General features: G+C 38.1%; 2 protein-coding genes, 1 non-coding gene and 1 pseudogene across 4 annotated transcripts; 2 read left to right on the forward strand and 2 right to left on the reverse strand.

Annotated features, from left to right (window-relative positions):
- Positions 1 to 4,996: 4,996 nt before the first annotated feature.
- Positions 4,997 to 9,476, reverse strand: ECA2 (ER-type Ca2+-ATPase 2). Its single transcript, XM_079008424.1, has 7 exons — positions 9,241 to 9,476; positions 7,324 to 8,839; positions 7,104 to 7,225; positions 6,742 to 7,020; positions 6,273 to 6,656; positions 6,090 to 6,199; positions 4,997 to 5,979 (listed from the first exon to the last, which is right to left on the reverse strand). The coding sequence occupies exons 2-7, from the start codon at positions 8,795 to 8,797 to the stop codon at positions 5,184 to 5,186; spliced, it is 3,165 nt and encodes a 1,054-aa protein (XP_078864550.1). The 5' UTR covers positions 8,798 to 8,839; positions 9,241 to 9,476; the 3' UTR covers positions 4,997 to 5,183.
- A 9,523-nt stretch (positions 9,477 to 18,999) lies between these two features.
- Positions 19,000 to 20,041, reverse strand: LOC145063083 (F-box protein At5g39250 pseudogene; annotated as a pseudogene).
- Positions 20,042 to 21,732: 1,691 nt separating this feature from the next.
- On the forward strand, positions 21,733 to 21,806 carry TRNAV-AAC (transfer RNA valine (anticodon AAC)). The gene has a single exon. It is a non-coding gene; the product is annotated as a tRNA-Val (tRNA).
- A 78-nt stretch (positions 21,807 to 21,884) lies between these two features.
- On the forward strand, positions 21,885 to 26,509 carry FKGP (L-fucokinase/GDP-L-fucose pyrophosphorylase). 2 transcript variants are annotated; one of them, XM_079008442.1, is made up of 7 exons: positions 21,885 to 22,289; positions 22,902 to 23,178; positions 23,267 to 23,631; positions 23,710 to 23,836; positions 23,913 to 24,893; positions 25,204 to 25,895; positions 25,956 to 26,509. In XM_079008442.1, the coding sequence occupies exons 1-7, from the start codon at positions 21,957 to 21,959 to the stop codon at positions 26,352 to 26,354; spliced, it is 3,174 nt and encodes a 1,057-aa protein (XP_078864568.1). In that variant the 5' UTR covers positions 21,885 to 21,956; the 3' UTR covers positions 26,355 to 26,509. The 2 variants fall into 2 exon arrangements, with proteins under 2 accessions (XP_078864568.1, XP_078864569.1); XM_079008443.1 differs by having other exon boundaries at positions 25,204 to 25,890; positions 25,956 to 26,080.
- Positions 26,510 to 27,683: the final 1,174 nt, after the last annotated feature.

Below are 27,683 nucleotides of genomic sequence, written 5' to 3' on the forward strand. Positions count from 1 at the left end.
TTTGAGGAAGAATTGCACTCTTGATAATGCCATATCAAGTACATTTATACATTGTCGTGTAAAACGGGGAAGATTCGGGAAGCGAGGAAGTTGTTTGATGAGTTTGAAAGGAGTTCAATTCCTAGTGTTTTGACATATAATACTTTGATTGTTGGTATGTATAAGATGGGAGAGTTGTCTGAGGGTGGTAGGTTGTGGGATGACATGGTGGAGAAGGGATGTGTTACATATAACATGTTAATCAAAGGGTTTGGTAAAGTTGGTAATGCAAGGGAAAGGGTTAGGATTTTGGAGGAGAGATGTTAGGGAAGCAGTGTTTACCAAATTAAAGCATTTGGGGGGTTTTGTAATTGTAACTCAGATTAGCCCTGTCAAAAATACCCGATACCCGAATTACCCGCCCAATTTTTTCGGGTATCGGGTAAATCAGGTAACCCGGTTTTTTTTTTCAGGTCGGATAAAGGGTACGTTTTTTGGGTTTCAGGTATACTCAAATTATCCGAATTACCCAAATTATTTTAAAATTTCTTTTTTTGTAGAGCTTGTACTGTGTAGCAGGTATTTGATCACGTTTAAACTAACTATCATTATTGTAAAACATGAATCTCTTTTATTATGACAATATGACACTAACAATATTAAAAGTAATTGTTTATATATCATCATGTTCTTTAAAATTTAACTGTTTTTTAGATTATAGTTTGTATTGCAACTAACAAACTCATTATCTTGACAAAACTTCAGAACATGAGAAAACTTATGGCTACAATTATCTTAAACATTTTAAACTTTTAAATTAAGATCTTTATCAGATGATGAAGGTACTTAACATGGCTAGGTTAAGTGGATAGGTGACTGATGCAGATGTTTGGCGACTTCTTGTAACCAAGTTTGGTAGTAATTTTAGTAACATAGGAGAGGAGAAGGCCTTTTTGATGCCATATTAGATTAGATGTCTAGCCTAGTGTAACGCCCCGACTCTCAGGTATTGCTTAAATAAGATTTATTGGGTTAAGCTCTCCTCGACGAGTTGGTTGACCTACTCGTCAAGTAGCAGCGGGATGGGATCGCGTGTTAAGTGACCTACTCGACGAGTCCATATTGGGACTCGGCAAGTAGGAGTTGGTAGATGAAACCCTAAATCCCGGGGTTGCACCCCTATTTAAAGGGAACTTAGCCTCCCTTGGGCCTCTTTACAGTTCTAGAGAGTCCTGAGAGTCCTTATACATGTGTGTGTGTGTGTGTGTGCGCGCTTTTGTGTGGTGTTTGAAGCTTGGAAAAAGAATCTTGGAGGAAGAAAGCTAGGAGTGCAAAGGAATTGAAGCAAGGAAGGCGTGGGAAGCAGGATTTACCTTAGCTAGCTTCCTTTGGAGATATCAAAGTGGCATCCTTACTTCCCTTTTTCCTTTTGTTGAGTTTCTAGGGCTTTTTATGGATTTCAAGTTGGTATGATGAGCTATGGGCTAGATCTGAAGTTGTAACTTCAGATCTGGACCCTCTTTGGATTCTAGAAGCATAAAGTTACAGTTTTGGTCGTGATGGAGGTCCCTCTTGTGCATGAAGCCCCATTAAGAGCTTAGATTTGGCATTTAGAGCCTTTAAAGCCATGCATGCACGTAAAGTTTGCAACTTTACATGATAAGCATGCCCTAGAAGCTTGGATCTGTGATTTGAAGCGGCTGCATGGCTCAAATTAGGTTTGTATGGAAAAAGGACTAAAGGGACTCGGCCAGTCGCAAGGTTGACTCGGCGAGTCACTTGAAGATGGTCGTGAACTCGACGAGTTTGATGAACAACTCGGCGAGTCCGATGAAGATTGCCATAAGACTCGACGAGTTAAAAAACAACTCGGCGAGTCGGATGAGTTTTCTCTAGGATATGTATGCGTGCGTATCCGTCGAGTTGCAAGGAGGGAACTCAACTCGACGGGTGGCCTTAAAGTTTGAACGTGAATCGAAGAAACTCGACGAGTCACCCTGATGACTCGACGAGTTGGAGGTCCTTCAAGGAACTCGACGAGTAGTCGAGGGTACTCGGCGAGTCAAGGTCAACATGGACTGTTGACCTTGACTGAGGACTTTGACTTTGATCGGGGTTTGACTAATAGGTTATGGTGTACCTTACAAGGTTAGGGACTTACGAGTATATTGTGCTATAGGTGGTGAAGCATGTGTCAAGTGATCCGAGAGTTAGAGTTTACCTTCCGAGTCGACATCTGCGAGGTGAGTTATCCTCACTATATCGATAGGGTCTACGGCACCAAGGATGGTCCTTTAGTTGCTATTGTTATGGTATGCTATATGTGGCTATGATCCGTTAAATCGGAATAAGGGTAGACAATATGATATGCTCTTATGATCTGTAGGGATTGGTATGTTAGTGACCTGCTAGGTGGGAACTCTAGTTACGAGAGAATTCTATGATTGATGACCGGTGATAGATATGCTTGATGTTTATATATATGCCTGTATATGATAGTTATGCGCACATGGTTATTTGCTTGTTGGTTGGGTTGAGGCGGTCCTGCTTTGTGCTGAATGCCAACATACCCTATGAGCGGTCCGAGGAGACTGTAGGCCCACGTGGCAGGCCAGTCATGCCGAAGGCTCAGGATAGATCTAGATAGAGGCCCTGTAGGGCAGTCCAGTCAGGCCGATGGCCCAGTATGCCTGTTGATTGATTGATTATTACTGATATGGTATTGTCAGTGTGGTATTGGTATTTTGGGGGTAGCTCACTAAGCCCTCGGGCTTACAGTTTTCAGTTTATTGTTTCATGTACTTCATGAGATCATGGCAAGGCGAAGACGTGACCATACCGCTCATCATCCTTATGTTATGATTTTCGGACACTCTGATGGATAATGATTTGAAAACATTTTGTAAGCAATGCTATTTGGTTTTCTTATTTATGATTGAAAATTTTAAATTTGGCATAAGGATTTATGGATGTTACACCTAGCTACATGGTTATACATATGACAACTCTTTACTCGATGTCAAAAGTTACCTTTCTTTCCCTTAGAAGGCAGGGGGCTGCTCTGCTGCTCTTTGTTTTGGTGATCCTGATGAGAGAATATATTTTGGATCAAACCGTAAAAATAATTACAAAGTCTACCCACTTTCTGCAAAAGCCTAAATGACATCCATGTGCATGGTGAGATTCAACTATAGATGTTTTTTGTTTTTTCTAATTACCTCATTGATTGGGGAAATTTGTTATAACAAGTCTAAGATATCATTATAAATATATACAACAAGTAAACATTGGTTTGTGAGATATGAACAATGTAGCTAAAAGCGGTACCTATAATGCATCATGTACAAGAATTAGATGCGTTAGAATTTAATCTTTGAATTGTTTTGATATTAAGTAACATAAATTGCCCTTACAGTTTTACTTTCTATTCATAAGTCATCCACTTATAAACATTTTTACCCTTACAACCCAATTAACTTGCCATTTGCAATCTTTTTTTTTTTTTTTTTTTGGTTTTTTATCCTTATCATACATATGATATTACAATAGATACCTTTTTTTACTTGCCATTTGAAGCCCTTTAATTTTTTTTTTTTAATTTTTATCCTGAAAAACTATGTTTTTATAAATACACGTTGCAAGATCGGTATATGCAATGGTATGGATTTTATATATTTTTCTACCAACAAATACAAATATATCTACTTTTTATCAACACAATTGCTAAATTTAATTAAAAACAGATTGGATCCGCCGCAACAACTTTTTTGTTTTATTACAGTTATGCCCTCCATATTTTTATAGATTATTCAAAAATCATACAATTTACAAAAATAATCTCTAAACTCTTTTCAACTTTATATATACCAGGAATTGTACTATTTCTATTTAAAGTTACATTTTTATTGATTATTTAAAAACCATCAACTTAAAAAAAATAGTATTTTTAAGTCTTCTCAACTTTTGATAATTCATTCAATGCTTATTTTTTTTTAAACTTTTAGTGTTTTTTAAGCTATGATATCTACATGAAAAACACATGTAGGACCCTGCGGCAAAGCGCGGACTCAAATACTAGTTTTATACATAATGACACTTTTATGTTTGACAATCATTGGGATTTTCGCCACCTAATTTACCGATTTGGTGTTTCGGATGGAAGCATTAATCAATCAGAAATCAGTTTCATATGTGATTAATTAGGTTTTAATTCAAATTACGTAAAGCTGTGCTTCTTGTGTTGAACTGTTTTTGGGTTTTGATTGTGAAACATACCTTTTGACTCCAAGTACTTTCTAGAAGCTTAAATGTGATGGGGATTTAATCCTACAGTAAAAGTGATGATGGTAAAAGATTTGTTTGTCTGGCCAGCATTTCATGAATCTTATCTGGACAAATTTTGAGTTATGTATGGGGCATGGCAGTTGGCTAACCATAGGTGGATTGCATTTTCTGCTCAATTCCTATTACCATGCAGGATTGAGAGAATTGCTTGAAGTTTTTCTCAAATGGCATTGAAGCAGTGGATGGTTAGTTTTTTTTTCTTTAAATCTTTACATAAATAATGAAAACTTTTTCTCCTTCCCTGGGAGGGAGGATCTGGTTCATCATTGTTTTGATTATTATCTGGAATGTATCAAAAAAAAATTTTTTTTTTTGGTAGTTTCTTTCAGCTGTCCGTTCACCCCTTGCACAGAATCTCATGCTTTTTCAGCTTGTACAAGTCAAATTCTCACTGTTTAAAGAAAAAAAACGACTTTAATGCAATCATCATATAGTGATATGATTGACACACAAATATTTGTTACTGGTTTTATTCATCTTCAAACCTTCTGCTTCATGAACTACTGAAAGATTAACATGGTTAATTTGAAGCATGTTTATTTATTTAATTTCTATCAAACTGATTAGTTCTTTATTTGGTTTTTGTCAACTTGAGGATATATATAATAGCAAATCAAATTGGCATTGCTAAACTCTTTGAAACTTGAACACTATGGATGGAATGGATGCATGGTTGAGGTGAAGAAGTAGAATCTTATATAAAAGCTGCTAGTGCAAATGTGGTAGATTACAAACATGAAAAGATTTCATCAAGCAGGTTATTTTTGCTGTAATTAAAAAGTTTACAAACTGATGATGCAGCATTATGATTATGGGAGCAAAGAAAGAAAGAAGAAGGAAAGGAGGGGAGGGGAGGTAAGTTAAGCAGTCTTTAGTTTTATTTGTGTGGATTTTGTAGTCCTTGCAAGGAGCTTGAGCAGTTCATCAATAAGGATGACAGGAGCTGAAAAGCAGATGACCAAAAGCCATTCGTTGAAACCCAATGGAACGACACCAAACACCTGAGCCAGGAAAGGAACATAAAGAATCAAACAGTGGAGACCAAAGGAAACGAGCATGGCAACAAGGAGGTAAGGGTTCTTCCAAGGAGGCATTGTTAGCAAACTGTTGTCTTCGGAAAGGGCGTTTAGGGAATTAAACATCTCGATGGCCACCAAGACGGAGAGGGAGAGAGTCATTGGTTTGAGTTTTCCGGTGGTGAAATAGTCGCAGGGGTTTGGGAAAGCCATGACCCGGTTGCTGGCGACTGCAAATGGTGCGACTGAGAAATCGGGCCAAGAAGGACAGTCTCCCCAGTTTGTGAGCTGAGATACCGAGACAAGCGTATGCCCGTCCTCTCCTATCAGATCCACACCCAGGAAGGACGCCTGCGTGTACCATACCACAAACACACCAACAGTTGCAATCCCAACATAACACCCGATCACCAAGTACCGAAACAGAACCCATGAATCTATCAGGGCATCGCTAGATTTACGAGGTGGTTTCCTCATGATATCAACATCAGCCGGGTTAAAACCAAGTGCAGTGGCAGGCGGACCATCCGTAACCAAGTTCACCCATAGAAGCTGCACAGGGATCATGCATTCCGGTATCCCCACTGCGGCACTCAAGAAAATCGATATAACCTCCCCAACATTCGATGAAATCATGTACCTAAGACAATATAGTACGTAAGTAATAAACAGACATCATCATCTGACATCTATATTCTAATTTCTAAATGATAAACAAAAACTTTCATTTCATATCAGAAACATTAATACCTGATAAAAGCTTTCATATTGTTGTATATGGATCGACCCTCGCCAACAGCCGAAACTATGGTACTAAAGTTATCATCGGCTAGAACCATATCAGAAGCCTCTTTAGCAACCTGGTTGGTTGATTTATTTACGACCAAGTCACATTAAGTAGTAAGCACTACAATAATAATAATAATAATATACCTCTGTTCCAGTGATGCCCATGGCAATCCCAATATCAGCAAGTTTCAAAGCAGGGGCATCATTGACCCCATCTCCTGTCATGGCCACAACTTCACCCATCTCCTTAAGCATCCTCACTATCTCTTGCTTGTGCCTTGGCTCAGCACGAGAGAACACCTTCCCGCCAGGCTTTGACAAAATATCTCTCTGTTGCAATGGAGACAGCCCCATGAAGTCTTTACCTGTAAAACTCTTACCTCTCAGATCCTCAAATTCATCAAACAGACCGATTTCTTTACAAATCGCCTCTGCGGTTGACTTATAGTCTCCGGTTATCACCAACACTTTTATTCCCGCTCCACGGCACTCTTCAATAGCAGAATCAACCTCATCACGAGGTGGATCCTAAATATATATGTATGTTAATTTCATTCCATTCGTTAAAACTTAAAAATAGAATCGAATCCAGAATAAAGACTTAATTAATTACCCTTAGACCAACAACCCCAACAAAGATAAGGTCGGTTTCAATGGAAGAATAGCAAGCCGGGTCCAGCAACTTAGGATGATGAGGATGGTGTTGGCCATTGTAATCGGAAAGGTCACCAAGATCATCCTTATAAGCCAAACCCAAACACCGTAATCCTTTGCCACTCATCTCTGCATGTCTCCAAAGCAATACCTCCCGAGAAGCTTCGTCCATTGGAACAACACGCCCATTCGCAAGCTGAACTGCTGAACTCCGCTCCACCAGACTCTCCACTGCACCCTGCAATTATTACTATGCAAAATCTTGAAAATTGAAATCAATCAATCCATTTATGTTTCAAGATAATACTTATTAATTATCACCTTCACAAGCAACCGGTTCTGTCCTGTTGGCTCGCGGACAATAACACTCATCGACTTGCGCACACGGTCTAACTCCAATGTCCCAACCCTCTTTGATCTTTTCATCCACCATTCACAGCACCCTACTTACACACACACACACACGCATTTAATAATTTAAACCATATGTATGTATTAGCAAAAAGAACATATAACATTAATTAAATTAATAATTACTCGCCTAATTTAACACTATTGTTATCGATGAGATAGTTTGCCATAATCTGCTTGTTTCTTGCTTTGACATCGGGATCGGGAACCCCCATCTTCTCTACCAACACCTTCAAAGCGGCTTCAGTAGGCAGACCCGTTACTCTGAAAACACGACCATCAAAATAAATTCCCGCATCATTACAGACAGCACATATTTCAGCAACTGCTTGTAGATTAGCATCCATATTGAAGCAACTCCAATCCACAATTCCCCCGTCTTTTGGGTCATAAGTTGTTCCTTCCACATGAAACATCCTAGGAGCGTTTGTTGTTTTCCCTCCAAACGTGAAAATCTCAGAAACAGACATCTGATTGGTGGTTAACGTGCCTGTTTTATCCGAACAAATCACAGTCGTGCACCCTAACGTCTCCACGCTACCAAGTTTCCTCACAATCGCCTTCTTTTGAGCCATTTTTCTTGTCCCCAGAGCCAAACAGGTGGTGATAACCGCAGGAAGACCTTCCGGAATGGCAGCCACTGCAAGGGCGACGGATATTTTGAAATAATACGTGCACTTGTCGAATGAAAAGCGAATGTCCGTCGGCCAGCTGCCGGCCATCTCCCACGTCAAGAAATACTTGTAGTTGATAACCCAAACAGCAAGACAGACAGCCCCGATCACGGTTGTGAGACTGTTCCCAAATTCATCAAGCTTTTTCTTCAATGGGGTCTCGGATTCTTCCATGGAGGCTTCATGTATTTGTTTCTGTATCTCCCCGATCTCCGACCTCATCCCGGTGTTGACAACAATGCATGTACAGCTCCCGTTCACAATCGTTGTCCCACCGAAAACCATGTTATCTTTAGCCTGCAGATCACATGATGAATCATCATCATTAATTGTATGATTTCCTTTCAAAACAGGAACAGATTCACCGGTTAAAGAGCTCTGCTCCACTCTTAAAGTTGAAGTTTTCAAAACGGCCACTCTCATGTCTGCCGGGACTTTATCCCCTACTCGCAGCTCCACAATATCTCCTGGTACAAGCTCTCTAGCGGGCAGGTCGGGCACCAAATACCCGTCTCTTAAAGTCTTGCATGATTCGCATTGCATCTCCTTTAAAGCTTCCAGGGCTTTTTCGGCATTAGTTTCTTGCCAAACGCCCACGATTGCATTTAGGATTAGGATTAAAACGATCACAACAGGTTCAACATATCCTCCTCCTGAATATTCTTGGCTTTCATCTGTTTCTTCAAAGTATGCTAGCATGAACGAAATGAAGGCGGCAACAACAAGGATCTTCACAAGCATATCGTCAAATTGTTGAATCACAAGCTCCCATACTGGCTTCCCTTTCTCTTTTTTCAGCTCATTCCACCCGTGAACTTCACGTTGCTTCTCTACATCGTATGAACACAAACCTTTCTCAAGCTTTACGTTATACGCTTTCAAGCAATCATCCACAGACCATGACCAAGCAGGAAACGCTTTCTCATCCATTATATTTTAATTAATCTTCAAATTCTCAATCTCAACTTAAACCTACAACAAATTAAAATAACCCAAAACTCACATATTCAACAATATACATATCAAAATTAAAATTCCAAGTGAATTCCACTAAATTAAATTGAAAAGAACTAACCCACCTTGACCTTGGAAGTCAAAATATTAATTAAGATAAATTTTCATTACCATTTAGTGTACAACAACATATTCACTGAATTCCAACTCTTTCATCATATAAAAACGTAACCTTTTACAGAATTAGGATGTAGAACATGAACATTAGGAAGAAGCCTGGAAAAGAAACCTAAGCATGCAAAAATTGTGTAATCAACCTAGCACCAAACATTTGCGAGCATGAAATCTAACCTTTTCGAGGTAAATTGTAAATATGAAAACCGCAGGTCTAGCAGTTTGAGTAGAAGTTAGCAGGTTACCTTTGAAAGCAGAGAGTGGAGAAGATGATGGGGTTGAGACAAAGCAATGTATGATTCTTAAATAATAGTCAAGTAAAGGAAGAAATTCATCAGAAGATTCTTCTCATAATTTCCCGAAATCAGAAGTCATTTAAATTGAATAACTGAAAAGCTCTGATTTCTGACTTTCTTTCTGTTTTATATATAAATATTTTTTGTTTGCTTTCTTCCTCGTGATTTTTGGGGGTGTTATCTATCCATTTCAAGAACTCTTTGCACACTTGTTGTTTTGTCAGGACTACTGCCAATTTCGTCCCTCGATTATATATCAACACGCTGCTTCAGTCCATGAAGTTTTTATTTATTTATTTATATTTAAAATAGATTTTGGTTCGTTAAATTTAACAGCTACAAAACAGAAATTAAAAAGAATCGTGATCTTCATCTTAACCCCCAAATTTGTCTACATCGTTTTCAAAATTATATCCGAACGGAGCAAAAAAAAAATCTTCCATTGAGAATTAATGAATGTTATGCTACAAAGTAGGTGGATGGCCTAAATTTAAATTACAATGATTAGTTTATTTAATTTTTATTTTGATTTAATACACATCCACATCAATGCACCATTGATCTCATTAGCCTCCAAAACGACAACGAAAATAAAAACATGATGAAATAAACCAATTTACGTTAAAGACGTTCTCAACGAAGTGTACTTATAGGTTGGCAAATGGCAAATAGTCGACGGACTAAACTTGTAGTTTAATCAAAACGTGGAGGGTGTCAATTTACAGGAAAAGCCATTGACAGGTTTTAAATTTCAATAAGTATAGGGTCATGGGAGCATGGGAGCATGGTTGACTTTTTAACTGTCTTTTTTAATTTTAAAATGTTTTTTCGTTAATATTTAAGCTCCTGCACCTTAAGGCTACATTTTCTTCTTCAATTTAAATGAGCTTCGAAATTCAATGTTACACGTGTATTAGAGTGGTGCTAGTTACTTAACAAGTATCATATATGTGAAGTAAGAAAAATTGTTTATTATATATCGATAAATAATCTTTTACCTTTTTATAACTTCAGAGTTCAAACCTACCGTCCAGGAAGCTTCTTCTTTACCAGCAACATCACTCACCTATTTATGATGCTAACAAAAAAAATATTTCCGAATTCCGACAAAATACAAAATACAGAAACGCTTAATATATTTCGAGTTATTTATTGAAAATTTGTTAGGCTAATGAGTAATGAGAATGGTCGTCATATATTAGACGTGGTGCTGTATTCGAATACATAATAGTGGCTGTGGACTTGCAAAGCTAAAGGAAGATGATGAAGGGTTTTCAGATGGCAGAGGAGGACGGGTATAGTTTTATTCAGGAAGTAAGTCAAAGTATGTTTATTTTAGAAGATAATTAACATTAGGCTAAGAGGTGTATCACGCGTGAGAAGGGGATGAAAATATGTCACGTCATTATTTTAACCATCTCACAACCAACCTACTTGGTTGTGGAAATGGTGTGCACTAGTGAAGTAGTGGTGAAGAAGAGAGAGATTGTAGAGAGAGATAGACACGAACAAATCTTCCACCAATCGGAGCCTTCGTCTTCTTCCGTAGCTGGTATCGCGCCACAAGACACTTACCCATCTTTGAGGCGGTGTTCACACGTAGCCTACTATGCCACATAGGCATCAACACCAATCCACCGAAAAAATATTGACACCTCTGCGCCACGTTAGTTTCACCACCAATCCACTAGACATTAGAAATGATCACAACTCCACAATATATTTTTTTAGATTAAATTAAATAAAAAACCTAATTAATAAAAACATACAAAATAATAATAATAATAATAATAATAATAATAATAATAGGAATATATAAAACTCTAAGGTGGAATTTGTAAATTTTATAAATCAGTTTTGAAAAAAAAAAATTAAGAAAAATGTTGATTTTGTTCTGCTTTTGATCCAAAATCAAGGGACCAAAGGAGACAATTGTTGAAAAATGTGTATTCTTCCTAATTTGTAAAGATCTTTTTTTTTCCGCCTCCAACGACTCCAAAATTGAATTGACCAATCAAAGCCTCCGTCTTCCGCCTCATGACACACGCAAACCACCCTTCCTTGGGGCAGTGTTCACGCGTAGGGAGGTGCGCCACCTCAGCCCAAGACGCGTGAAACTCCCCCATACCAGTAGTGTCACAACTGGCATTTTTGCTAGGAAAATTCTATTCTCATGGAACCATCATCTAGTGTAAGACTTGTACTCTAAGTTAATACTACACTCTATGCTTGTTCAAATACATCTCATACGGGCAAGTAAGGGTTGGAAACCCTAGAAATCCCGACTCAAGTCCATTATGGACTAGGATTCTCTTATTGGGCCTAAGGGACCAATAAACCATCAATTCATCAAATCTATAATATTTTGGACCATTTAGGCCTAGAATGATTCATTCTAACCCTAATGGGCCTTATTGGACCATAACAAATCCAAATAACTTTAATAGACTCAAATCCATTCATTTATGCTAAATTGGGCCGTGAATACGCTTAAGGGCCCAATGGGTTGAGAACTTTTCCTTATGGGCTATATGTTTTCGAACAATACAAGAATGGGCTCAAATTATTACACTACTCCTTTCCTTAAGCCCATTTTTGTCCCATAAGTTTAAAAATAAGAGAAAATGGAGGATTTGTGTGGCATTGCCACCTCCATATTATTTAACATGCAACCAAGCTTAAAAATCCCATACTTCCATGCATGTCAAATCATCTTCTCTCTTTTTTTCCCACCTCTTTCTCCTTCTCGGCCAAACACATAAACACACACATCTCACTAAGTGAGGATAATGGGAACGGGTAATCAGGTTTGTTTGGTTTGATAAAGTTAATAAACTTATTTATTGTGGGTTGAAAACCCTATGTGCTCACCAGGCTCCCAAGCCTGACCCACTCAGTTTCTTGTATTACAGGTAGTGGCGCATGAGCATAGATGTGATGTTTTGGGATGAGAGATTAGGGGATTTTAGGCCTGTAAATACGGAATAATGTAGTAAGGCCTATGTTGTATTGTTTATGCTTATGATCTATATCGAACATGACATCCCGAGTCTTTTTAATGAAATACATTTCTATGGAAATGCTTTTGATAAATCTTTATCATATTTTGTTTTGGGACAAATTCTGCAACACTTTTATTTAAAATGTTACTCTGATTTTTAAACAAAGCATAAACAAAATCGGTCTTTTCTGGTCGTGAAGATGGGGATGTCACAACATGTGGCCATAAATGTGTTTAAATAGGGTACAAGACCCAAAATTTAACGTACACGACTGCTCATCACCCCCTTATTAAGTCACCACACTAAAACCATAAACTAATCCCTTGCCATACAACATGCATATCCTTCTACTAGGAATCCTCAACTCCCACTACTCGCAATACAAAGAACCTCAATCAACATTGTTGGTTGCCCTATGTATGCAAGTTATACACAAAATAGGATCACATAGATTGTCAAATGAGGATTCTACCCTAAGTCTACAACCAAACAAGGAACATGATATGAGGCCAAATTGATTATTCTAGGGGTATACAATCCTAATCGTATACAACTTTGAAAGCATACACTTAGCGAATAACTGAGCCGATATCAATTCCATGTAATACATAGCATCAAGTTCCACTAGGGTATAAGGCATCATGTAAATCAGGAAATTCTATCATATAATTCCTGAAGGTATCCTTAGCCCTAATCTAGCATACAATTCTCATATCAAGCATACGAATCATAAGACATAAGTATGGGTAATTTGGGAACCACTTACTTGAGCTCGGTTGATCGTATGCATCGCAACCCTTCTTCTTAAATAAAATCCTTTTTAAAAGTTTAAATTCATTTTTATTTAAGAAAACTATCATTTCCTCATTTTGAGTTCTGACACACCCGAGAGTATGCCTGAATCCCTCAAACCAATGCTCTGATACCAACATCTAACTACCCAAAAAAATAGCACTAACAATTTTCATTTAAAAACTATTAATTTGATTCATTGATTGTACCAAAAACCATCAACCATTACACTATTCCAAAACATCATAGTACAAATATATAAAGCGCGAAAATCATATGGCGAGGATGTTGTGCCAGCATGTCGGGCATTTCCCTTTTGAACTGGAAATACCTAAGACCATAAACATAAAATGTAAGAATAAAGCTTAGTGAGCTTTTCAAAATACCACATACAACATACATATAATATAACAACACGTGGGTGTGTCAGGTACTTATCACCCCCGGGTCCCTATCAACCCAAAATAACAGCAAGTAGTTGTGTCGGGTCCGAATCAACCCCCGGGTCCGTATCAACCCCGAGTCCATAATAACTCCGAGCCCACACTAGCTCAATACATAAATCATACGATCACATCATACATAATCATACAACTGCATACAATTTTACTCATTCAATACAATGTCTTGGCCTTAGTGCCTTCGACCCACTTAAGGTGTTAAAAAGACTCACCTCACAGACATACATAAAACTGAATTGGCACGTTGTTCTAAAACCCGCACTACTGGTCACCTTTACGAATAATAGTAACCAAGACTCAAACTACCATTCAAATACCTAAAATACCCTTAGGTCAAACCCTAGTCAAAATTATGGTCAAAGTCAACCAAGTTAATTGGTTTGACTCAGTTTGTATGTGGGGCATACTTCGCAGTTAACCGAGGATCGGGGAGCTGACCTCGTGCGCGCAGCATACCCCTCGGTGTGCCTAGCGTATGTGGCTGCTTACCACCCCTCTTATTAAGTGCTTAATCCCTTAATCACTTACATTTAAATTTCATATCTAGGCAACAAAAGATGTTCTTAACCATAAAGGAAACCACGTGACCCACTATGCGATCACTCTTCTGGTGCTCTTCCTTCATAGCCTCAATCTATGCCTCTCAAATCTGCTCCAAAAGTGTCACACCCCAAAACCAAGAACGGCGGAAACGTTATGGGGCGGAGGACGTCATGTACAGTATCACAACACAGTAAATGTAAATAAGCAAACAACATCATCCATTGCATTAAATATATAATTTTAATACAAGTGTTCTGTACAGTTATAGACACCAAAAATAATGAAACACAAAATAAAATGAGATGAGTCTTGAATGTACTCCATCTTCTCAAAAGCTGGCCTCGGTACCTGTCTACTGATGACCTGAGAATACAAGTTATTTTGAAAGAGTTTATCAGCATTAAGCTGGTGAGTTCATAAGTATTTTAGTGTCAATGTTTCTTGTAAAAACGTTTGAACCTGTCTCAATGTATAAGTTGTAAAAATGTAAGTAAATGTTTGAAAGTGTTTGTAAAAGTTTGAATCACTTAGAAAATCCTATATTTTCTATAAAAGTAACCTTCTACCAAGGCTAGGCTGTCTTGTAAACTTTTCTGTTGTAAAGTGTGTGATTACCCAAATATAACTATCATTTGTTAAAAATATAGTTTGTACATTAATGCTTAAGTGAGATTATCACTAAAATATGTAATGGGTAAATCATTGTAGTACTGTAGCTTTGTATAATAAGACTACTGCTGTACTAAATACTACTACCTTAAACCGGATTTATATTAAGGCTTATTGTGATTAATTGCACCATGCTATCGACCGATAATCAACGACATAATGAACGGTCGTAATAAGAAATGACGTTTGGCACCCGCAGACCTGCAGGTCCGGCTGTAGCTAGCAGCAAGGTGTAGGATAGTCAATCCAGTATAGATCTATATGCAAACTCACGCTCTCCCTCCAAGAGAATTCTGGCTACAACTCAGGCCATGACATTTAAGGCATGCCCGATACAGTGGATCACAATTGTTAAGTATTCACGTATATGTATCGTTCCTCGTATATCTGTATATGTATTGTTTCTAGTATATCTGTATATGTATTGTTTCTAGTATATCTGTATATGTATTGTTTCTAGTATATCTGTATATGTATTGTTTCTAGTATATTTGTATATGTATTGTTTCTAGTATATCTGTATATGTATTGTTTCTAGTATATCTGTATATGTATTGTTTCTAGTATATCTGTATATGTATTGTTTCTAGTATATCTGTATATGTATGATCCTGCGTTACCCCGATGGTAACCAGCTAATGATGTACTGATGAGTATGAATATGGAAGTACCTTTATGTCTATATATGTATATATGATATATAAGTAATATGGAAACGACCTTCGGATGGTCACCCGAAATCCCACCAGACCACATCCAAATCGAGGAAAAGGAAATAGGGCGGATGGCCTTCCTAAGCCCTTTAAACATTATTTATATATCTATACATATATGGGCATGCAATTGGATATATAAAAGCATAAATAAGTTTTCATAAAACATTTGAAGCAGTAATATAATTTCAAGAGAAGATCGACTTGATGTCGATCTATAAAACATTTTGAAGGCATAAGTTGGTAAAACAGTTTAAGTATAAGAAGCATTTGTTGAATCACAGTCTATAAATAAGTTCGGATAGTAAAACAGTTTGTAAAACATTTCAATAGTAAAGCAGTTGGAAAAACAGTTTGAACAGTGGTAAAAATCGTTGTTTTCCTAGTTATTAATCACATGTGATTAAATGCAATCACATGTGATTGAAGCAATAACTATATGTATTTGACTTGTATCCCCCCCCATAAAGTATTTAAAACACTTAAAATCATTTCAAAGGTTGATTCAAGGGGTATGAACTCACTTGTGGTGAGTCGTTTGAATTGCAGTGTCGGCTACCGTGCTAGGTGACAAACGGAGACTGGTTTACACGCACGAGCCTAGTTATCATATAATAAACATATATATAACTAATTAGACATATAATAACTTAAATAAATAAGTTAAGACACTTAGAAAACATTTAAACACTTTTATGAGTGTTTAAGGTTCAAATGGTTGCATCTAAGTTGCTACGGGACAAGGCAAAAGGGTTTGAAACATCAAAGGGCCTTGTATAGGAGTTCACCACCCAACAAACCCCACACCTTGGAGTTTACGGCCGTAAACTCATAGGTTTATGGCCGTGAACTCCTCAAATGGTGTTTTTGGGTGTTTTGTGGTGTTATCTTGCATCTAGAACACTCCTAGCTTTGTTGGAATAATACATGAAGTAGTTTAAGGCTTTAGAACACTCCATATGGGAGTTTACGGCCTAAGGTCCTTCACCTTAGAGTTTACGGCCGTAAACTCTAGGATTTTAATTGATTTGAGGCACTTAAACATCAAGAATGGCATCCATGAATTTATCTAAGGCTATTGGGGACAAGAGGCACACTTTGGTGCCTTCACTTGGAGTTTACGGCCCAAGTCATGTTCCTTGGCCGTAAACTCCTTTCAAGGAGTGATTTCTATGTGTTCTACTCTCCATTCTAGTCCCAAAGGTGCAAGGTAATTTGTCTAAAGGCTTAAGGGTAGCTTGGAATGATTTTTGTCCTACAAAAAGGGGTTTACGGCCCAAGAGGAGTTCTTGGCCGTAAACTCCTACTAACTTGTGATTTTGAGGAGCTTTTGGTGTTCTAATCAAGCACAAGTACTAGTAGTTAAAGTCCTTAAGCATTTGGGGAAAGTTTTAGGGCATTTAAGCCCTTGAAAAGGGGTTTACGGCCCAAGGGAGTTCCTTGGCCGTAAACTCCTAGAAACTTATGTATTTGATGTCTTTTGATGCCTAAAATAAGCACAAGCAATTTAGGGTAAAGGTCTTTAAGCATTAGAGGGGAGTTTAGGGCACTAATTGCCCTTAAAAAGGGGTTTACGGCCCAAGGGAGTTCCTTGGCCGTAAACTCCTAGAACTTGTGTTTCTTGGATGATTTCTAGGCTATAAAGATCATACACAATGTCCTTGATAAGTCCTCTAACATGTGGATGGGTCTAGAAAGCATTAAAGTTCCATTTTGGAGTTTACTCCCCGAGAACGTTCTTGGGCGGTAAACTCCCGGATCTTGTAATCTAAGCATGCAATTGATGTTAATAAACACCTAACAAGTATTGAATCACATATAGAAAAGTAGACTCACAATCTGGGATGAAAACCCGAAGATCCGTCAGAGAGAATATGGCTTTTCTCTATTTGGAATTGTGAATAATGAATTATTTTAATTCAGAAAACTATTTATAGTCCTGGAATATTTTGACAGAAAATGTTTTTATTCCTGATGTTGGACTGAAATATTATGAAACTTGAAATGCCCAAGTTTCACAATGCCAGGAGTATCCACTCTCCTGATATCATCTAAAACATAAACCCTAATGTACACAAACTTGTTCGGAAAAGCTTGAAAATCACTGAAACTGAACTAGCTTCTAATGAATAGATGATGTTCGTACAATGGAAATTTCGGGTTGTCACAAAAAGCGGAGCAATCACTGTCATCCTCATAAAAATATCCCTGATCAGAGCCGCAACCACCTTGCGGCTAAGATCATCGGCCACCACATTGGCTTTCCCCGGATGGTAAAGGATCTCACAATCATAATCTTTCACCACAACCAACCATCGATGCTGCCTCATATTCAGATTCAGCTCATCCATCAAGTACCCCAGGCTCATGTGATCCGTATAAATAGTACAGCAGACCCCATAGAGGTAATGTCATCAAATCTTTAGGGCGAAAACCACAGCCCCCAGCTCCAAATCATGCGTCGAATAGTTCGCCTCATGAGGCTTCAGCTGCCTCGAAGCGTAAGCAATAACACAACCCCTTTACGTCAACATCGCTCCAATCCCGTGATAGACGCGTTACAATAAACCAGATGTATGCGTGACTCTTGCATGTGTTGTGTGATGGTATGCTTACCGGGCAAGGCCCGATGCCAGGCGGGGCCTGATGAGTACATTATATGCTAGTTATTAGTATGTGTTTTTATGCTTACCGGGCGAGACTCGATGCTGGGAGGAGCTCAAGGACTGTATGGTATGCTATGGTCTTGGTGATCAATTAATGTGCTAGTAAGACTATATGTTTATATGATTATATGGTTATATGATTATGTGTGTATCAGGTGGGGCCCAATGTCAGGCGGAGCCTGGTAATTGACAGATCTGTAATCCGAGCGGGGCTTGTAGTCGGGCGGGACCCAAAGTCAAGCGAGGCTTGATGCCAGGCAGGGCCCGAGGCCGAGTGGGACTTGATACTGGGCGAGGCCCGATGAAGGGCGGGGCCCCAGTATGCGATTTATGTGTGCGTGGTATGTGGTATCTTGGGGAACTCACTAAGCTTGTGCTTACGGTTTCAGTTTATGTTTCAGGTTTTCGGTTTTTAAATGGAAGAGCTCGGGATGATTGCAGAGCACACACCACATGTTTCCGCATTCTGCAATTTACTCTGATTGGATGATGTTTTGATAAATCTTGATTACCTTGGTTTTGTGGAAATGTTATGTATTAACGATTTATTAATTTAAAAACGAAAATTTTATGTTATTAGTTTTGGTACGTTACATCATCACTGCCCCCGCCCTTGAATACCATGTTTACATAGCCCCCGATCCCACCCCCGAATTCCTTCATCACCCCAGATCCGCCCCCGTTCCCCCGTTTTATAGGCTTAAAATTTACTTTTTTTTTTTTTGCTAAAAACAATTGTTATATTTTGGGTTAAAAAAAAACAATTTTTTATATGCAAACTTGCTCAACCAAACCAAACAAAACAACAACATAGTAAACCAATTTTAAAGACACAACACATTACAACATCCTATCCGTGAATGATGAAATTTATATTATCGAACTATGAATGTGTTGTTTCTTATTTAGTGGTGCAATGCATGGGGGACAAAAGTTAATATATGTGCAGTATGCATGAATGGTATTTTACTTAATCAATGCATACAAAAAAGGACTTAATGCAAAATTAAGGTGGGTTTCCAATTCCATCAAGTCCTAACTTTAATTGATTTTTACACTTATTAACCTTAATTTTCTTCCTTTTCATTAGTCATCTATTGCCACTGAAGCATGGACAAGAGCCAGAGCACCCCTTCCTCAGTGTAGGCCGTTAAAAAGTTCATTTCGATCCCAAAAACATCAAGGCATTGACCACCACCACCACGGCTGATAAACAACAAAGAGATCTCACAGTTAATGCTGGACGTGGCAAAGTTGACGAAGGGGCATGCAAGTGGGAACTCAGCTATTTGAGCATATGCAATTGCTCTCCCTTCAGACCAGTCTATGCAAGTATTGCAATCAAGCAAGTGGTTTAGTATGCATGCAACTTTATTGGAGTCCTTCCGTGCTATGAGCACCGAAACACGAACCTCCTGTGCTGAAGAAATCGACAATGATGATTTTACCGGCAAGGTTAGCTTGTACTCGGGACCCTCTAAATGATCCGTCAGCCCGGGGACGATCCCATCCGGCGGGCTCATATTGCCTTCACGAAGGGTAGGACCTGATGCAATTTCTGAAAAGAGTAACCTCCCATGGCCTTCGTCTGCATCCCATATATCGATATAGAAGTCCAGGTCACTCAAGGAGATACCTGGAGCTAAGGAAGTTGGACGATGATCCTTTTCACATATGCATAATGCTTTGAATATCTTGCGGTAATTATTTACCAAAGGAGACGCAGATATTGATGGCCATTTCTTGATGCAAAGACACTTCCATAAGTAGTCGTCTTGAGCTACATTTTCCCATTGCTTGCATACTACCATACATGCAGCTAAGTCGGTTCCTTCAAGTAGCGGAAAAACAGCCTTTAGTATTATCGACATCTTATTCTTGCCCGCACCAGAATTTGCATTACTCATGGCCGGCTCTTAATATATTTCCTACAAAAATATATACTGTATTAATTACACACACACACACATATATATATATATATATATATATATATATATATATATATATATATATATATATAGTGGCGGACCTATGTGGAGAATTGGGGGTCCCGGGCCACTGCTCAATTTCCGGCTCGTATACTAAAATAGTCTGCGTCCGCCACTATATATATATATATATATATATATATATATATATATATATATATATATATATATATATATATATATATATATATATATATATATACACGTACATCAGTAAGATCGACTAAAAATTAATCCGGAAAACTTTATGTGAATCAAAGAGAAAGTTGCCAAGCAAGATGATGGAGGGATATGTAGCTCATATCCTAGCCTTCAAAATAACCAAATTAAAGGGCAGTAACACATCACAAAATCAGATGACATGCACGATTGATCGGCGAATTAGAATTACTTGCTAATAGACTCGATGGTACCGTACGTAGTGCAACTCCATTTATATAATTAAAATAGATTTGAGTTCATAATTATTTCAAGAATGTTGATAACATAACGATGCTAGCAATGCGAATTAAAAATTGTATCATGTCAACAACAATTGCTTTAGATCGAACAAACCCACAAATCCCCATAACTGTTTATCAATTTTAACATAAATACAAGCAGAAACAAAAAGTCATTACTGTTTTGTTAGAATCATACGGTTCTTGAAAGATCGTTACAGAAAATTCATGATATATAGCAAATGCACGAGAGAACAAAATATTGAATTGAATTGAATGATTGAATCACATTTGCTTTGTAAAAGAGAAAAAACCATCACATGCATATGCATGTACAGATTAATACAACTATCAGCTATGTATGCACATACATATTGGACATTGGAGTTTACGAGAGAATCAATAATTAATTAGGATCAATATCCTTGAACATTCAAGAAAATTATAATATTACTCAATCGATTGCACAACCGTACGTACCTAATAAGAGCCTTGATGAAAACTTACAAATGCAATATTGGAGAAAGTGCCAAGACCCCTAACTTTAATTATCGCTCCAACGTCTCTCAGATCCTTTACATACAACGTATGTTATTTTGTAAAATGAAAATTATGCATGTGTTCATCAATTCTTCAAATTCCAATTGCAACCTTTCACCTCTTTTTTATCCAACATAGCAACCCTTCATCGATTCAGCTTGTCCATTTTAGCCCTTGCATTTTCAGATCTAACTTTTATTTCAGCAGTCTCTATATAAAAAAGTAAATTTGGTTAATGTTTAATTTAGAAAAATGGAATGTTTTATTTATGTATTAAGCTACCATTTTAAAAACGCTCGTTCCCCATAGGATAAAAACCTGCCTAAAAATGAATTGCATTATATATATGGGATTCTTATTATTATGTAACAAACAAACAAGTTATTAATTCTATCATACTTATCCATTTTATTCCCTCGATCGTTAATACGTAACAACACTTGTTTATTTTTCTTACTTGTATGAAAAAGTCAAATTTATATTTCTAATCTTACCAACAACAAAACACCTGTCATAAAAAAAATACATATAATCTGCTAAAATTTTAGGGATAATATCATGGAGTTTGAATTGCTTACATATTACATAAAGACATTTAAGAGTGTAATGATGTTGCTTTCAATCGGTTTCGTGGTGTAGTTGGTTATCACGTCAGTCTAACACACTGAAGGTCTCCGGTTCGAACCCGGGCGAAGCCAATTATTTTGCTTTTTGTTTTTCACACCAACCAACAATTTGCTCACATTTTTTTTAATAAAAAACTTATAAATGAATGTCCAAAATTCACACAGACTTGCTTACTGCCGACAGTTTCCCCAAATTCAGTTTAGAAAAAAGGGTCATGATTTATGAAGAAATTAGGATATTCAAGCACCACCAAAATTATGAAGAAGCAACGTTTAGAGTTGGAAGGAGTGTTGAGAAAATCATGGTACCGGTTAAGATTATCGGTTCGTTGCCCATCTAGGGTTCCCACTTGGGATGCCATCGTCCTCACCGCTGCTAGCCCTGAACAAGCCGCACTCTACGAGTGGCAGCTGAAACGAGCTGTACGGTTGGGTCGGATTTCGGATTCCACTGTTACTCTTGCCGTACCCGATCCCGAGGGTCATCGCATTGGTTCAGGCGCAGCTACTCTCAATGCCATTCTTGCCCTAGCCAATCATTACAACGCTTCTCAAGTAACCTACTAAACTCAGTATTTAACATCATTCATTCATTCGTCATACTCAAATCCACCAAACTCATTGATTACTCGCAATGTTTACATAATAATTAATCTCTTTCAAAACTCACATCCAAATGCTTATTAACCGCGATTTTCGCCTGTTGCCAATTGTTAATTAATTATACTTCTTCAGCTTCAACTCTATACTAAACGTTTATGCTTCTTTCTGCCCGCATTTTCTTATTTTTGTTTTTAAGATGCTACATTTGCTCAACCAATGCTTCTGTTTTGACTTTTTTAATCAGATGGGCTTGCACCTGTAATTACTATTTCAGATTTTTTTTATTTTTTTTTAACAAGGAATTATAAGATTTACTGGAAAACTTTACCATATCTTTTTGCTATTATAGATCAAAAGTGCTTTTTGGTTACCGGAGAAGGGATGAAACATGACTATGCTATATCTTTGTCAAACCATGAAACGCATTTCTTATATTCCTATGATTTTTTTTTCATGCTTTCAAGTGCCTTTGTCTTTATTTTGAGTTATCAGATTCCTCAAGTTTGATTCTTGCTACTGCATAATAGCAGCTGGCTTTAATGGGATTACATTTATGCTCATCAGGTGGCAAACAACTGCAGTGATGGATGTTATGTAGTACCCGATGAAAGCTCGGAAAATGAAGTTTCCACCTCAATGGTTAATCTCATAAGGAAAAAACATATACTACTTCTTCATGCGGGTGGTGACTCGAAGAGGGTCCCATGGGCTAATCCCATGGGGAAAGTCTTCTTGCCACTTCCATATCTGGCAGATGATGACCCTGATGGACCGGTACCCTTGCTTTTTGATCATATACTTGCAATAGCTTCTTGTGCACGACAGGCTTATAACAATGAAGGTTACTCTTCTGTTTTAGTTACGCGAGACAAGATTTTATAATCTTCCAATAACAGTTTTTGAAAATATATTATATTCATCATCTCCAGGTGGGCTATTCATCATGACTGGTGATGTGGTTCCATGTTTTGATGCATCTGCAATGGTTCTTCCTGAGGATACATCTTGCATCATAACTGTTCCTATCACTCTTGATATAGCTTCCAACCATGGTGTGATTGTGGCATCCAAAACTGGAAACTCGGATGAAATTTGTTCAGTATCTCCTGTAGCAAATCTACTTCAGAAACCTAACATGGAGGAGCTTACTAGACAGCATGCAGTTCTTGATGATGGTAGGACATTACTTGACACCGGTATCATATGTGTTAGAGGTAAAGCATGGGAAGACCTTGCTATGCTTTCTTGTATGAGCCAACCCATCATCTCACAACTAGTGAAAACTAAAAAAGAGGCAAGGAATATAAGGAAATCATATTCGTTTATCTTGTATTGATACCAACTTTGTGATTACCTTTTTTCACTTGTCCAGATGAGTTTGTATGAAGATCTTGTGGCTGCTTGGGTACCCTCAAGGCATGGATGGTTGTGTTCAAGACCTTTTGGTGAACAACTTGTGAGGAGTTTGGGGAAACAGACCATGTACAGCTACTGTGCTTGTACGGTGAATATTGTTTGGTTGATTCCTTAAAGCTTTTTTTTTTTTACTTAATTATGAATATTTTACATGCACAGATGATCTGTTGTTCTTGCACTTTGGAACATCAAGTGAAGTTTTGGATCACTTGAGTTCAAGACTTGTAGGGCGAAGGCATCTGTGTTCCATTCCTGGAACAACAATGTCTGATATTGCAGCATCTGCCATCATAGTTTCTAGTAAAATCTCACCCGGGGTATCAATTGGTGAAGATTCTCTTGTATATGAGTCATCGGTTTCAGATGGAATACAAATCGGTTCCCTCTGTATAGTAGTTGGTGTCAACATACCAGAAAAAAAGTTTGTCCTTCCTGATCGCCATTGTCTTTGGGAGGTTCCTTTGATAGGAGGAATAGGATTAGGATGCAGCAAAAGGGTTATTGTGTATTGTGGGCTTCATGATAATCCCAAAAACCCTCTTTCAATTTCAAAAGATGCTACTTTCTGTGGGAAACCATGGGAGAAGGTTCTACATGATTTGGGCATACATGAAAATGACTTATGGAGCTCTCAAGAAAAATGCTTGTGGAATGCAAAGCTGTTTCCAGTCATTCCATATTCTGAGATGCTTAGCCTTGCAAACTGGCTTATGGGGTTAGAAAAATATGAAAACAATCAAAGGTTTCATTCTTTATGGAAAATGGCACGACGTCTCAGTTTGGAAGAGCTGCATAGATCAATAGATTTCCCACAAATGTGTTTAATTTCTAGCAACCATCAAGCGGATCTTGCAGCTGAAATTGGTAAAGCTTCTCTTACTTTCGGCTTGCTTGGGAGGAATTTGTCTCAGTTGTGTCAAGAGGTTTTGCAGATGAAAGATTCAGGAGACAAAATATGCAAACATTTTCTTTCCTTGCAGTCACAAAACTCCAAAATTGTCCCTAGAAGCCGAGCTTTTCAGGTGCAAGCAGATCTCCTTCGTGCATGCGGCAACCATGAAGAAGCATCTCAGATCCAACACCAAGTTTGGGCTTCTGTTGCTGAGGAAACTGCTTCAGCGGTCAGATATGGCTTTAAGGGTCAGCACGCATTTTTTTTTTTTTTTTTTTTTACAAATAGGTTCGTTCGTATCCTAACCGTGCAGTTTCCGTTCAATTTTTGGACATGTAAAATGACTATATCACCATTTTCTGATTTTTTTTAATTACTAATTAATGTATTAATTCATTTGTTAAATTAAAAAAATAATAAGAAGAAGAAGAAATGGGTAATATAGTCATTTTACATGGAAGGTGTGGAAGGAAACTGCAAAATGAGGACCCTGTGTTGCAAAAAATGAAAGTTTAGGTTTGAAAATGGAAAATAGTTATTGTTTTCGTGTGTTTGCAGAGTCATCCAATAATAATAGTAAAGGAGGAAATGGGAAGAAGAAGAAGAATAAAAAAGTGAAAGTGGAGTTGCCTGTTCGGGTTGACTTTGTTGGTGGTTGGAGCGATACTCCACCATGGAGCTTAGAGCGGGGGGGTTGTGTGTTGAACATGGCTATAAGTTTGGAGAATCGTCTCCCAATCGGAACCATGATAGAAACCACAGAAACAGGCATCATAGAAATCACGGATGATGCTTCAAACGAGTTGCACATCCAAAAGGAAAACATCTGCCCCCCGTTCCACGACAACGACCCGTTTCGCCTTGTGAAATCCGCTTTGCTTGTTACGGGTATTCTTCATGACAGCAACATTATGGTAATGGGTCTACGGGTCAAAACTTGGGCCCATATACCTCGTGGAAGTGGGTTGGGTACTTCTAGCATCTTGGCTGCAGCTGTTGTGAAAGGACTCCTTCGTATCATTGATGGGGATGAAAGTAATGAGAATGTTGCTAGACTTGTGTTGCTACTTGAACAGATCATGGGCACCGGAGGTGGCTGGCAGGATCAGATTGGAGGTCTATACCCGGGTATAAAGCTTACCACCAGTTTTCCAGGAATACCTTTGCGTCTTCAAGTCCTTCCCCTTTTGGCTTCTCCTACATTAGTTACAGAGCTGCAGGAACGTCTGCTTCTTGTCTTTACTGGTCAGGTATGTCATTCTTTTTTTTTTTTCCAAGAAAAAAAATTAAAAAATAAATAAATTATGCAGGTTCGACTGGCACACCAGGTGCTACAAAAGGTGGTAACGCGTTATCTACAAAGGGATAATCTGCTTATATCAACCATCAAGCGGCTTGCTGAGCTGGCTAAAAGTGGGAGGGAAGCTTTGATGAACTCCAACATAGACGAGGTAGGAGAGATAATGATGGAGACATGGAGGTTGCATCAGGAACTTGATCCTCACTGCAGCAATCAGTTTGTTGATGCTCTTTTTCGTTTTGCTCATACTTATTGCTGTGGGTATAAGCTTGTTGGGGCTGGGGGTGGAGGATTTGCGCTGCTTCTTGCCAAAAATGTTCAAACTGCACGCCAATTGAGACATGCACTTGCACTTGAACAAAACAGGAAAATCTTTGATGTCAAGGTCTATAATTGGAGCCTCTCTTGATGTTTACAACAAAACCCACTCAAACAAATCATTTATGGTGTATGCTGTATACATACATTCTTCATATGTGTGTGTGTGTGTGTTGTGCAACATTATGTAATTTTCTATAATCTTGTTACAAATTGAATGAATATTCAAGTTTACATTTTCTACAACTTTTCCTTTTTGTTTTTTGTGCAAAAAACCTGGGTAGACTGCTTTTTGATGAATCCTTACAACCTTATCATAAGATGTTTTGCAAATAACAATTTAACTTTATAGTCTAGAAAAAAAAAAGTTAAAGGACTTTTAATATCTAGATTTCAAATCCACTAAAATATAAGTACCGGCCTATAAAGGAGTCAAGGATGTCTTCGGTTCAAAACCCAAGTTTCCATTCACCATTATTATTATTATTATTACTTTTGTAACATCCCGTTTATTTAATAAATAAATAAATTAATTAATGAATGTATAGTAGCCCTAAAATCAATAATTATATAGTGAGTTGTTGGTCTTGAGGAGCTAATTGTCACAATTTTAGAGATTGGGGGTTAAAAGTGTGAAATCCGGATTTAGGTTGTAAATATTTATGAAGACAGGGGCTCCGTGGTAATTATTGGAACTTAAGCTGAAAAGAATGAGAGGAGGAGGGACAAAAAATGTTAACATGTTTGAAGTTTGATCATTGGAATTAAATTGGAAAGAATTTGGAATGCTGAGGGCTAAAGAGTAAATTCTGGATCTAATTTGAAAATGATTTGTTGAGGAGGGGTTGGTAGGTAACTATTGGACTTAAAATGAAAGGAATTAGAGGAGCAGGGGTGTAATGGGTAATTATGGAAGCTATTTCGAAATTATTTCTGGAAGGAGGGACCAGAGTTGTCATTATGGGGATGAGTTTGGATGGCGTCGGGTATATAAACCCCGAAATCCTAACCCTAGCGGGATTATCAGCCGCCACCCTCTCCAACTTCAACCTCCCGCCGCCATCAGTGAGTTTGTTCATTCTCAAACCACCAGTCACCGCGTAGGAGCCATAAAACCACCGTGAGGTCGTCGTTGTCGTCTCACTGCCGATAGAGGGTGCCGTGTTCGCTGTGGCTGCTACTTACCCGTCGCTATGCCATCGCTGTCAAAGCTGAAAACTATCGTTGAGGCGTCGTCACAGTCGGGGATATTGTTGCCGCCGGTTATAGGCGCAAAGGTGGTCGTCGTTCGTTGCCGCCGTTCTTTTCTTCTTCCTTTCGTTCTGTTGCCGTGTTGCTTCAAGCCGCCAACGAGGCTATGAACCCCAAGGACCGACCATCGGCTGCTTTAAGCCGCCGCTTGGTGGTTGTGTGGGTGTGT

This window comes from Lactuca serriola, chromosome 7, assembly GCF_051521515.1.
Source record: "Lactuca serriola cultivar US96UC23 chromosome 7, Lser_US96UC23_V15, whole genome shotgun sequence".
In the NCBI taxonomy this organism is placed as follows: domain Eukaryota; kingdom Viridiplantae; phylum Streptophyta; class Magnoliopsida; order Asterales; family Asteraceae; genus Lactuca; species Lactuca serriola.

What these genes read in the sequence shown, in the direction of transcription:
- ECA2 (XM_079008424.1), bottom strand. Translation starts at nt 8,797, where the DNA reads ATGGATGAGAAAGCGTTTCCTGCTTGGTCATGGTCTGTGGATGATTGC. An exon ending in TTGGGGTTGTTGGTCTAAGG is followed by an intron (nt 6,657 to 6,741) that starts GTAATTAATTAA and finishes ATATATATTTAG; the next exon opens with GATCCACCTCGTGATGAGGT. An exon ending in TGGGCATCACTGGAACAGAG is followed by an intron (nt 6,200 to 6,272) that starts GTATATTATTAT and finishes TCAACCAACCAG; the next exon opens with GTTGCTAAAGAGGCTTCTGA.
- FKGP (XM_079008442.1), top strand. Translation starts at nt 21,957, where the DNA reads ATGAAGAAATTAGGATATTCAAGCACCACCAAAATTATGAAGAAGCAA. An exon ending in ATCATTACAACGCTTCTCAA is followed by an intron (nt 22,290 to 22,901) that starts GTAACCTACTAA and finishes TATGCTCATCAG; the next exon opens with GTGGCAAACAACTGCAGTGA. An exon ending in GGTCAGATATGGCTTTAAGG is followed by an intron (nt 24,894 to 25,203) that starts GTCAGCACGCAT and finishes GTGTGTTTGCAG; the next exon opens with AGTCATCCAATAATAATAGT.